Here is a 12,456-nt window from a genome sequence, read left to right as displayed (position 1 = left end):
GGCTCTAATGATAATTCAACGAGAGCTAATGACACTATAACTTGTAGTTAGAGGTTGAAAGATTGTTTGGGTCATAACTTTCTATTCTAATGTCAGCTTGAGGTAATTTTTGGTTTGCTTAAAAGCTGATAATCTCTTCTTTGATTGTTATCTTAATCAAAAGTCTAAAAGAGATTGCTTTGGAGGCCAAAAATCGGATTGAAGACAACCTTTACTTGAGAGTAGATAAAATTTTAGACAAAAAATATCTCAATAAAAATTGGGTGTTTTTACCTACCGCTAATTTATCACAAAGTTGTATCCGTAGAAATTAAGAATTTATATCTAGGTAGGAAACATGCTCCACACACCTCCAATAGGATTATGACAACATTGGGATCTATAGCTTGATCCACCTAGGAATTTGTCCCACCATCTCCAACTCCATCTGATTCAAGAATACCTAGATCGAGGTCAACTTGATAATCCTTCACCAGTCCAAGCCCTACATTATGAAACCAAAACCCACCTCTGATTCAAGGCTCATAAACAAAGCCTAATGTGCAACAAAGCCATTAAAAGTTCAGAACTTATATGAGAGAGCCTAAGCATAGTGCTTAATTGTTGAGATGGTAACTGAAACTGTAAAACCCATAAAAAATTTGATTTTGGGTCAGGTCCAGACCCCACCCGGATCCAAACTCTGGTACACCCCCCCCCCCCCTCCGACATTTATTTAAAGAGGTCGATGGTCAGGGTTTCTCGCTCTCTCCCTCTCTGCTGTGATTCCGGCAGGCCACCAACGATCACCGCCGCTGGTGACCATCCGCCACCATCCTAGGTGGCCCTCTCTCTCTCTCTCTCTCTCTGTTGTGCTTCCCGACAGCCACTGTCGGGCACCCGACCTTCCCCTCTCATTCTGCATTTTTAGCTACTGCAGCCCCGACGCTGGCTACCCATTGTCGGTCCTTAGGTAACCCTTTCCCCTCTCAGTGTCTTTTTTCTCTTCTTCCATCAGTCTTCCTTCTTCCCCATCACTGGCAGAGGGGAGGGAGCCATGGCCTTTGCCCTCTCTCGCTCAGAGTGCTGGTGGCAGTGGAGGGGCTCAGCCCCTCCTTACGCCCTTTCACTCATAGAGGAGGGGCTTGGCCCCTCTCTGCACCACTGATTTGCAGAGGAGGGGCTCAGTCCCTCCTCGTCCCTTTTCTGTCAGGCAGGGGGGGTTGGGCCTGGCCTGTTAGTCGAGCCCACACCCCCTCTCGCCTTCTTCTTCGTCGGCAGGCAGGGCCTGCTGACCCTCTTTTCAGGTTAGGTAGAGGCAAAGCCCTTGCCACCTCTACCTTCCAACAGGGGCTTCGCCCCCTGCCTTTGGCATCCTCCCCCGGCAAGCAGGGGCCATGCCCCTGCCGCTGTTAACTTTTTAGGCAGGGGTAAAACCCATGCCCCTCTCTGTTTTTTCCGGTAGGCAGGGGCAGATCCCCTACCACTGTTAAGCTTTTTGGCAGGAGCCCTGTCTCTTTTGTTTTCCTCGATAGATGGGGGTTCACCCTCCCTATCTCTGCCTCAGTTTTCGGCAGGGACTTCGCTTCTGCCCTTTTTCGTTGCTTGGACTGGCAGATGCATACCTCCCTTCTCCTTTTTCTTTTCCTTTTGTTGTTTCCATGTTGCCTTTTCACATATTGCACCTCGTGGCATTAGCCCGTCCTCGCTTATGCTTGGAGGCATATACAGAATCACAACTCTCCAAGGTTGGGAAAAGTGGCACAAAGAATGATAAAAGATTAAAATAACATAATATAAATTAAAAATCTAAAAATGAAAAGGAACAAATATATATGTATACATATATCTATATATGTATGCTTTTAACTCAAGGATGTTGTTTCACGATTTTTGTCCTTTTACTTTTTTTGTCTTTACATTTTTTTATTGACGTTGTGCTTTTACGTGCACAGGCTCTTTTCTGCATTTAAATTCTTGTCTTTACTTTTTCTGTAGTTAAATTCTTGTATTTTACCTTTCTGCACTTAAATTCATGTCTGTACATTCCTGTCGTTACCATCCTGTTTTTAAGCTTTCTATTGCCGCCACGCTTGATGTGAATAGGTTTTACTTTCACACTCCTGCTTTTTGTTGTTTTCCCATTCCTTGCTGCAGCACGCAATACGTGGTCATGCCTTTGTGGCTCCTTTCGTGCATTGCCTCGTAGGGCGCATAGGAGCACCTATCAACTTTGTTCTTTTCAAGAAAGATGCAAAGTTGGGTATAGGTGCTTTAGTCTCGAGAAAAGGGTTCTCGTGCGGGGCTTCAGCTTCTTGAGAGCACAGATGTGCAAAGCAAAGCTGGAACACCCTAGCTCCTTGCTCCACTCTGAGTCGATGCACTCGGGAGTGTTTTGTTGGATCCAAAGCGATCCTAAGACTTGTATGATACTTTTTGTTTCACAATATGTTAAGCATGCTAAAAATTACTTGTTGTATATTATGCTCTTATGAAACACTATGTTGGGTTCTCCTTGAGAAACCCATACCCCTATCATTGTTATCGTCCACTTAAATGGATGATTCTACGATGAGTAGGATGAGAGGTCGTAGGGAACCTCGAACGTGTGAGAAGCACTTGATAAAACACATACAGTATGGTTACAATTTGCTTTTATAAGCAAGATGCTCGAGTGGGTCTAACAGACTAGATCATGTAGAATGAGGCGGCGGTTAAGAAATCCCTGTCGTGCCCATTCGCCTCCTATGATTCATCAAGAGAGAGGATCGATGATACAAAAACTCTGATGGACAAGTCATTAATGACCACCCCATGGGAAAATGATTGGGCTTCCCCAGTTATCAGAGTTAGGGAAAATGGACTATCGTAATTATCCTAGGTGATAGCCCCCAGGTACTTCTGCAGAAGTAGGATGCATTCGTGGCCACGAATGCCCTTGAGGAATTCTCTCTTAGTCATTGATCGTCCTCTTGGGGAGTGGACTCAGTCAGCAATTTGGGTTATCTAAAACACATGACATAATAAACCCTTAGATCAATCTCAGTTGTTTCTATGTTTCATGTCTATGCGTACTCATATTCTAGCTAATATCGAAACAATAAATATCATGTTTACACTTTTGATCACTTATGAGATGTACGGTTTGTTTATGCTTAACTGTGGTAGTTAGTTATTCTCTGCATGCAGAATCAATTATCTATGTTAGTTCATATCTGCTAATGATATAAATTGATTGTGCTAATATAGCTTATTTTCTGCATAGCTAGTTGTTCTTGCTTTCATAGTTGTAAATTGTCTTAAACTATTTATCAAATGGTTACTTCAGTTCCTTATTGTCTTACTTACGTGCCTACCAGTTTTTGTCGACTGACCCATTTTATGGGTAGGTGACGATTAGGCAGTCTATTTGACAGCGATGATGCGATGCGAGATGACTCGAGACCTCACTCTTCTGTTCGTAGTTTTTGAGTTTGGGTTCCTTGTTGGAGTTTTAGAGTTTTGTCTCAGGGAGAATCCCCAAACTTTTGTATAAATGATAGTTACTAATGAATATATTTTGATCTCACTATTTGTCTTGTAAAAATGCTTTAATAGTGGTTTTGAGCAAGCTTTTTATGCTAACGTGCCCAAAGTTGTCAACTTGTTTGATTTTCAAAATAAATCATTTTTGTTGATTCTTTAAAAATAAAAACTCTAAAAACCTTTTTTATTTTCTATGTATTTTTAAAGATTTACAAGTTTAAAATTTCGAGGTGTTACAACTTGGTATCAGAGTAGTTGAAAACAGTGAGTCTCGATCATCCGGCATCCACATCGCGCTGTAAGTAGACCTTCTTATTTCAAGCTTTCATTTTATTCTTAAACTGAAATTTTTGCGTAAGTTTGTTTTCAGTTCTTGTTTTAGGGTGATGGACTCTCCGGCTAGTACTGGTAGTGGCTCGAGTCGAAGCGTGTGTCAGACACGTGGTCGATCCGTGAGGGGGAGGGGCCCCTTCATGGGAAGGGGTGGATCTGGGGCGTCTCAATCAAATTATTGGGCTAACCGACCACCCCCACCCACCTTTACGGATAGTTTTGGCTCCCCACTATCGCCTGCTTACTAAGTACCCTTGACAACGACTAGGTCGGTAGTGTATGTTCCAGAGCACGAGAGTGTGCGTAGCATGTTCGGGTTGACCGGCCTTTATCACCCACCAGGTTCTTCTGAGGAGGACATCCCCTTTGAAGAGGGTCGGTGTCTGTTGAGTTTTGTATTGGGGTCTGCGAACTCTTGTTTGGATGATTTTTCCTTTTCGGCTTGTATACCAGCACAACTGAAATTTTATACGAACCACTCAAGTAATGTGTATTATTCTATCAAGTAATATGCTTTTTGTTATAATTGATTGAATATTGATGTTTGCGCTCTTTTATCTTCAAGGATGGTAAGGAGCTCAAATGAGGACTCCACCGATGAGTTGTTTGAGCAAAGAGGATTTGGAATGGATTCCCTCAACACGTTGGTAGAGGCGATTAGGAGTCAGGTCCACTCATAACGGGATCAAGCTCCCTCTTCAGAGGTGACTCAGAGCATGACGTACGAGAAATTTCTAAAGCTCGACCCGCTGATCTTCACTGGCCAGGTAGATCAAGACATGGCTGAGAGCTGGATCAAGGAGGTGGAATGTGTGTTCTAGGTCTTGTCGATTCCAAATAACAAGAAGATGCCCGTGATTGGTGGGATACGACCCAGAAAGTGCAGTTTCCTGAAGCAACGATAATCTCCTGGGAGGCCTTTAAAAAGCCTTTCTTGGGAAACTAATTTCCCCCTACATGCGAGAGAAAAGAAGAAGATCGAGTTTGTGGAGTTGTGTTAGGGCAACTTGAGTTTGAACGATTACATCACCAAGTTTCAGCGGTTGGAGTGCTACTGCCCTAACTTGTTCTAGGATGATCGTGAGCATGCCGAAAAGTTCATCCGGGGACTGAAGGAGGGACTCCGACATAGAGTCCTCACTAGTATGCCCTCAACCTTCTCCGCAGCCATAGCAGCAGCCACCCTCTTGAGCGAGGATTGGGAGCGTTCTAAAAACATGCAAGGCAAGAAGCTACCTGCGGCTGGTGGTGACTAGAGAAAGACCTCTCTCGGTGGCCAGGTCAAACGACCGCCCTTTCCAGTGAAGACCGAGGGAGGGAGGAAGCAAGGCCCTCCAGCAAAAACGCATCGCCCGCAGGGCAACTCGCCACCCAGGGAGCCCTCTAGCGAGGTTTGTCTAAAATGCAAGAGATCGCATGCTGGGTAGGCTTGCCCTCACAAGATAGGCAACTACCTGTATTGTGGCAAGATGGGCCACTTTATTCAGGATTGTCACAAGAAGATAGCTGACGATCTTCGGTGGACTGGTGGCATTCCTCAACCACCTCAGCAACAGTGTTATCAGCAACTACGGATGAGCGGTATGAAAAAAGTTTTGGGACGTGTCTACACCACCACCGTCAAGCAATTGACCAAGGGAGAGCTTGTGCAAGGTACTATTTTGGTGGATAACCAGGCGACCCTTGTGTTTTTTTATTGTGGTGCCACACATTCTTTTATTTTTGAGAAATTTGTTGAGCAATTGCATATACCTGTAAAATATTTGAGTGATGCCCTTGACGTATGCTCGAGTGGGTCTAACAGACCAGAGCATGTAGAATGGGGCACGATTATGAAACCTCAGTCGTTCCCATTTGCCTTCTACGGTTCATCGAGAGAGAGGATGAATGGTATAAAAACTATGATGGACAGGTCATTAATGATCACCCCACAGGCAAATGACTCAGCTTTTCCAGTCATCGGAGTTAGGGGAAAGGGACTACCATAATTATCCTAGGTGGTAGCTCCTAGGTGATTCTGCAGAAATAGGATGCATCCTGGCCACGAATGCCATCAAGGAATTTTCTCTTGGTCACTGATCGTCCTCTTGGGGAGCGAACTCAGTCAACCATCTGGGTTATCTAAAATACATGGCATAATAAACCCACAAATCTGTCTCGGCTGTTTCTATGTTTCACGTTTGTGCATACCTACAGGGTATTTAATATCGAAATAATAAATATCATGTTCACACTTTTGATCACTTATGAAATGTATGATTTGTTTATGCTTAACTGTGGTAGTTAATTACTCTTTGCATGCAAAATTAATTATCCATGTTAGTTCATCTCTACTTATGATATAAATTGATTGTGCTAATATAGCTCATTTCATGCATAGCTAGTTGTTCTTGCTTTCATAGTTGTAAATTGTCTTAAACTGCTTATCAAATAGTTATTTCAGTTCCATATTATCTTACTTGCGTACCTAATAGTTTTTGTCGACTGACCCAATTTATGGGCAGGTGACGATTAGGCAGTCTATTTGACGAGCGATGATGCAATACGAGATGACTCGAGGCCTCACTCTCCTGCTCGCAGTTTTTGAGTATGGGTTCCTTGTTAGAGTTTTAGAGTTTTGTCTCATGGGAAATCTTAAAACTTTTGTATAAATGATAGTTAGTAATGAATATATTTTGATCTCACTATTTGTCTTCTAAAAATGCTTTGATAGTAGTTTTGAGCAAGGTTTTTGTGCTAACGTGCCCAAAGTTGTCAACTTGTTTCATTTTCAAAATAAATCATTTTCGTTGATTCTTTAAAAATAAAAACTCTGAAAAACTTTTTTAATTTTTTTACGTATTTTCAAAGATTTACAAGTTTGAAATTTTGGGGCATTACAAAAAGTGGCAATGAAGCACTTAAATCTCTCTCTCTCTCTCAAAGAGAGAGAGATCAGGGAACTGCTATAGGTAACAGTTTAGATGAATCTGGTTAATTGACTTGTATAATCATCAGTTTATTGTACTAAGAAACTAGAGTGGCATGGGGCTTCTTGATTTCTTCGGTGATACAAATCGGTTGCCCAATTGGCAAAGATCTATGCTACGATCTACAAACTACTTCTATGCCACCTTAGAAAAAACTAGAGATCTAATGAAAATATAAAAAAATTATAAAAAAAAAACTCAATTCATTCATTTATTTATGAAAATAAAAACATCTCTAAGAATAATATATAGAAAAGCATAAAATCCTACGATCTACAAGGTTTGTTTAGTAGAAAATGAGTTTTGAATCATGTGATTGGGAGGTCTCTTGAAGACTTCAAAAATCAACGGCTCACAATGCACTAAAATTTTACTACTCAAAAAATCATATTTCTTGATCAAAATAAGTAGATGCAATGTTTGATCTTTAGCAAACAAACCATGTTAAATACAACTATATAGTTAAATTGAGTCGATAAAGCTTGAACCTACGTCAATAGTTTTGTGCCTTCAATAACATCAAATATTAACCCTACACACACAATACACATATAAAACTTATATAATATATATTATATGAAACTATATAATATATTTATGTGTAATATATGAAACAAACTTATACTAAATCAAACCAAGCTGAGCTTTCCATGTTTGTACTGGGTTCTGATACCTAAAGAAGTGTGTTCGTTGAGCCCAATCTTTTAGGTGAGCAAAAAGCTCAGCCCTACTGTTTTACCTCCCGCTTTGTTTTCCTCAATGGACACACTTTGGGATTCAGCGACGAATAAACACATGGAAGTCAGAAAACCAAAGGAGAAAAAAACTAGCACTTTGAGCACTTCAAGAAGAAAATTTTGAACTTCGGAACGCAATAAAGGTTTTAGGAAAAAATGGCCTATCAACTGACATCTTTAGCACATGATCTGACAAATACTTGGTTGTGACCGCCGCTAAAAGTCGTTTTGTGTATTCTATCCGCACCGTCCGGCTATTAGATCGGACGGCATGCATCCGGGCGTACGGACCACCTGCCAACCCTTTTAATATTCTCATGGGTTTGACTCTGTCTATACTCAATACATGGTGGCACCTAGGATAACTTAGAGACTACGGGTGCAAAATGACATGGTTTTGGCACAATGTGGGGTAGCCAGTGGGCTCAAGCCTCTTGGTGTAGGCCTATTGTTTTGACGGTTTTGGTATTGTTGGCCTTCCCCCACAGTCAGAATGTGCAAACCGGAGTCACGTGCTACACCAACCAAGCTAGTTTGGAACTAATTATTTAGTATTATCTTTGGAATTGCAGCAATTGACAAAAAAAAGTTAAAAGTGAATATCTTTGAACTACCTCATATATACAATAGTTGGTTCGTCTAAACGGTTGATGGGACATAAAAATTAGTTTAACTAAACCGAATAGCATATTTGCAAAGTGGGTTTGGCTAAATCACATTATCAAATTGGTTAATTGAATAAGGTTGTTTGAATGTTTAAGTTGAGGATGTTTGCCTCCAAGATGTTGGTCATTGACATAGACTGCTTCATTGGTTACATATCACTATTATTGAATTGGAATAGACTAGCTAGTAGAATTGCTCTAGCAGGCTTACCGAATCCGCTGATGTATATTTGGATATGACATATATGCAACTGAATTGAATACCAAATTGATGTAAATCGGAGGTTCGGTTTAAGAGGAAAATCTATTCAACTATAAATTATCTAAGAAAAACAGAAAATAAATATGAAAATATAAAAAAAAAATTACTGAAAATAACTTGAATAAAATGAAAAAAAAAATGAGTTTGGATTGAGTCGAGTACCCGATACAAACCAGACCCTTTGACAGCCCTAATTGATCATGTGAGACACATATGTGAGACTTAGTAATTCCCAAATCTGATGAACATTTGCCCAATTCAACTTGAATGGGAAGCAGAGCCTTTCAAACTAGGGGTGTCAACCGGTCGGATTTGGTTAGGATCAAGTGGAATCAGGTTTTTTAGTATGATATTGAGTCCAGACCGGAGTCTAATCGGGTCTACTATAAGAGAAACTATGTCCGAACCCCATAGGAACTACATGAATCAGTCCTGATAAAATAATATTTTTTTATCATTTGACATTGAAAAATTGTGGGCCTTAATCGGAACTCGGGTTGTGCCCGGGTCTGTTAAAAATTTCACAAACTATACCCGGGTCCAGTTCTGGACCCTCCGACAAATCTCTGTGGGCCCAGGCATGGCGAACCCCTGCGTTAACGACACCGTGGCATAGTGACGATATTACCTTAAGTGTTTACCTAAAATGACTTCGGTGAACATCTAAGCTGCATCTTGTAGGTCAACATCATGACTGATGATTGAGGGCTAACATAGTAATTTCGTATGTGGAACAATCCACGAGGTCATTTATATCAACCACGCTGAGAGGGTAACATAGTCATTTCATTTTCTGTAATTTTCCCAATACCCCCGCACTGTAAAGTTTTTACCTCCGGCTGTAATTCTCAGAAATACCCTGTCCGCGACGCCACGGAAGGAGTGGGACCCACCTCCTGCCCACAAGTTTTCTTTTAATTTTTTTATACACGGCCTCCTTTCGCTCACTCACTGGGCCAGTGAAGACTCCTCTTGCTCTCCCTTCGATTGATCTCGACGCGTTCAGTCGTCTCGGTAAAAGGTAAACCTTTTTAAAAAAAATTCCTTTCTTTCCTTTCTTTTCTTCTTTCTTGAGTCTTTAGTGCCGATTAGGCAGCGGAAGCCGCGTTTTCCGAACTTTTTTTTTTCACCTTCATACGTGGGAGAGATCATCAAACTGCAGCGGAAGACCCCGAAAATCGCGATCTCGGAGGCGTTTATCCGCTCTCTTTCGCCTCCGATTTCTTGTTCTTTTCCCGAATTTGAATCCCATGCACTAGTGCCGTCCGCTTGTGTTTGTTTGGACTCCGAGTAGAAAAAATTGCGAAATCGAGTGGTTCTTTCCTTGCTTTCGTCTCCGATTTCTCGTTTTTCCTTCTGTTCTTTCTTCTTTGTCGTCGCTTTCGTTTGGCTTTATTTTTGGGTGCGATTTGGGTTACAAGTAGCTCCAAGGGTTGCTATGGAGTGCCAGTGCTTCTCCGCTTCTCTTTCCGAGCTCGGAGCTCTCAAATGGTGGCCCGATCGATACATCTCAGAATCCGGAGAGGAATTCGCTCGTTCCGAAGATCTAGACGGTGAGAGTTCTTGATTTCGATCACACTTGCTTTTGTGCTTGGAGCTCCTTTTATCTGCCTTTGGAGATCTAGAGTGCGAAAGCTCTCGATTTTCCGCAAATCTCGAAACTTCTCTGATTTTGAGATCTTGATCGTGAGAATTCTTGATATCAGCATCTCTCAGTACTCCCCGTGGCTCGAACTTCTCTGCTTTAGAGTGTGAAATCTCGATTTTCGCAGTTTTCACTAGAACGCAGAGGATCGAAGAGTTCTCTGCCTTTAGAGTGCACTCTTCTACTTGCTGTTATACTCCAATTCTGAAGATCGAAGAGTTCTCGACTCCCTCGTTCATTTTCGTAGCTCCGACACTGCAGACTGAGGACTTCTCTGCTTTTGGAGACCTCGTCGGTGAAATTTCTCGATTTCCGTAGCTGTTCTGCTCGTCTTCGTCCTCGAACACTGTAGATCAGAACGATTGAGGCCAGTAAATATCACCATTGGTTTTCTTTTTCTTCGCTTTCACCTTTGGCGTCATTTGTAGAAACAGTGTCCTTCGCCTGAAATGTTGTAGCTTTTCGTCGATCGCGATGGCTTCTGGTTCCATGTACTCGTTGGGGATCGATCTCTGAACCGTCGATTTCCTCCTCTCTTGCTCGATAAGCTCCCCTGTCCATCTTCTGCAGAAGAAAATTGCATATTTTCGCATATCCGATCGCAAAGGCAGAGTCAGACTTACGCTTAATCGTCTCTCTCTCTCTCTCTCTCTCTCTCTCTCTCTCTCTCTCTCTCTCTCTCTCCTACGGAAGAAAACGACGGTTTTGCCACCGTGGTCTCATTCTTTTCTCATGAGGGAGGTGAAGTTGTTTTATGGTGCAGTTACAGGGAGGCTTCTCCTAGATGATCTCGTTTTTCTCGCTAAATGTTCATGCCGCCCTCATGACCCTCTGTTCAAGGGTGCTTCTTTTCCATTTATGCTCTCCCTTTAACGTTTTGTCTTTTGAAAGAGTCGAGAGACTCTTGAGCAAGAATCCGTTTCTTCTTTTCGGTCACCGAAAATTGTATAAATATCAGAGGGCGTTTCTCCTAATTCCGTCCAATAGCAACAGCATCTGTGAATTCATTCAGTAGTGTTTGGGGACGAAGAAAGAGGAAATACAGATTTAGGCCTATCTGTAGGCTCATCTGTGTAGTTTAAGGAGAAGGAAAGGAAAGAGATGGGGAAGACAGCCGCGGGTAGGGATTGGATGCACGTGTACGCCATCTACGGGGTGGAGGAATGGCAATCTCTCATCTTCCTCTTCCTCCAAGCCTCCTTCTTCACCATCCTGGCCATCCTCCTCCTCGCCTACTTCGACACACTCTGCTTCTCCCTTCACCACTGGTTCCCTTTCCTCCCGGCCGGCGCGCCGCGGTTCATCGCCGGCTTCTCCGGCTGCCTGACGTCTCTCCTTGCCGTCTGCCTCTTTGTCGCCTCAGCCAACATCTGGTACTCCGGCGTGGCATTCCACTGGGAGATGGCGCAGCGGATGGTGGCGATGGTGGGCGACTGGTCCGGCGTCAGGTGCGCCCTCGACGTCGGGTGCGGTCGGGGGATCCTCCTCAACGCGGTGGCGCTCCAGCTAAAGAAAGAAGGGAGCTCGGGGCGGGTGGTGGGGCTCGACCGGCGGAAGACGGTCTCGGCGACGCTGCGCACGGCGGCGATGGAGGGAGTGCAGGAGTACGTGACGTGCAAGAGCGGGGACGCGCGGTGCCTCCCCTTCGCGGACAACTACTTCGACGTCGTCGTGTCGGCGGTGTTCCTGCACACGGTGGGGAAGGAGCACGGGCACAGGTCGGCTGCCGCCGCAGCGGAGCGGAACAAGACCATACAGGAGGTGGTGAGGGTGCTGAAGCCCGGCGGGACGGCCGTGCTGTGGGACCTCGCCTACGTGCCCGAGTACACTCAGCGGCTGTACGACCTGCGGATGGAGGACGTGAGGCTGTCTGAGTGCATCACAGCCTTCATGATGAACAGCCACATCGTCTCCTTCCGGAAGCCCAGCCAGCACCCTGGATGCCCGGTCGATCAGGCGTAAGCTACAGCTGCCTGCTTAGCATACATTGCCCACATAGGCAAGTTTCTTCTTCCTTTCTTATTCTCGTCTCTTCGTTTTTTTCTTCTCCCTTTTTCGTTTCTTTCATTTTTTACTCTTTTTAGTTCAAAATATGTAGTAAAAAGAAAAGAAATGAGATTCTCTCCGGAGAGAGGAACGCTTTCCGGGCATTGAGATGTTTTCGAGTATCAAAATGCAATGTACTTGTATAGAAAAGAATATGAAGATTTAGGTGGTGTTTATGCATGCTTTTTTTATGTGTCGGAACCTGGATGGTTCGAGGCAATTTACAGGCAATGAAAGGGTGGCCGTTCAGGGAATGAGAGGTGGATGGATAGATCGCAGCGGCATGTTCAGAATT

General features: G+C 43.4%; 1 protein-coding gene across 1 annotated transcript; it reads left to right on the top strand.

Annotated features, from left to right (window-relative positions):
• Positions 1–9,410: 9,410 nt before the first annotated feature.
• LOC149834640 (uncharacterized) lies at positions 9,411–12,344 on the top strand. Its single transcript, XM_090010228.1, has one exon. The coding sequence runs from the start codon at positions 11,217–11,219 to the stop codon at positions 12,075–12,077; it is 861 nt and encodes a 286-aa protein (XP_089866354.1). The 5' UTR covers positions 9,411–11,216; the 3' UTR covers positions 12,078–12,344.
• The last annotated feature ends 112 nt before the right edge of the window (positions 12,345–12,456 follow it).

Source organism: Nuphar pumila, chromosome 6, assembly GCF_984573655.1.
Source record: "Nuphar pumila chromosome 6, dmNupPumi1.hap1.1, whole genome shotgun sequence".
Classification (NCBI taxonomy): Eukaryota; Viridiplantae; Streptophyta; class Magnoliopsida; order Nymphaeales; family Nymphaeaceae; genus Nuphar; species Nuphar pumila.
The sequence above is the reverse complement of the archived record's forward strand: the minus strand, read 5'-3'. Positions and strand labels throughout refer to the sequence as shown.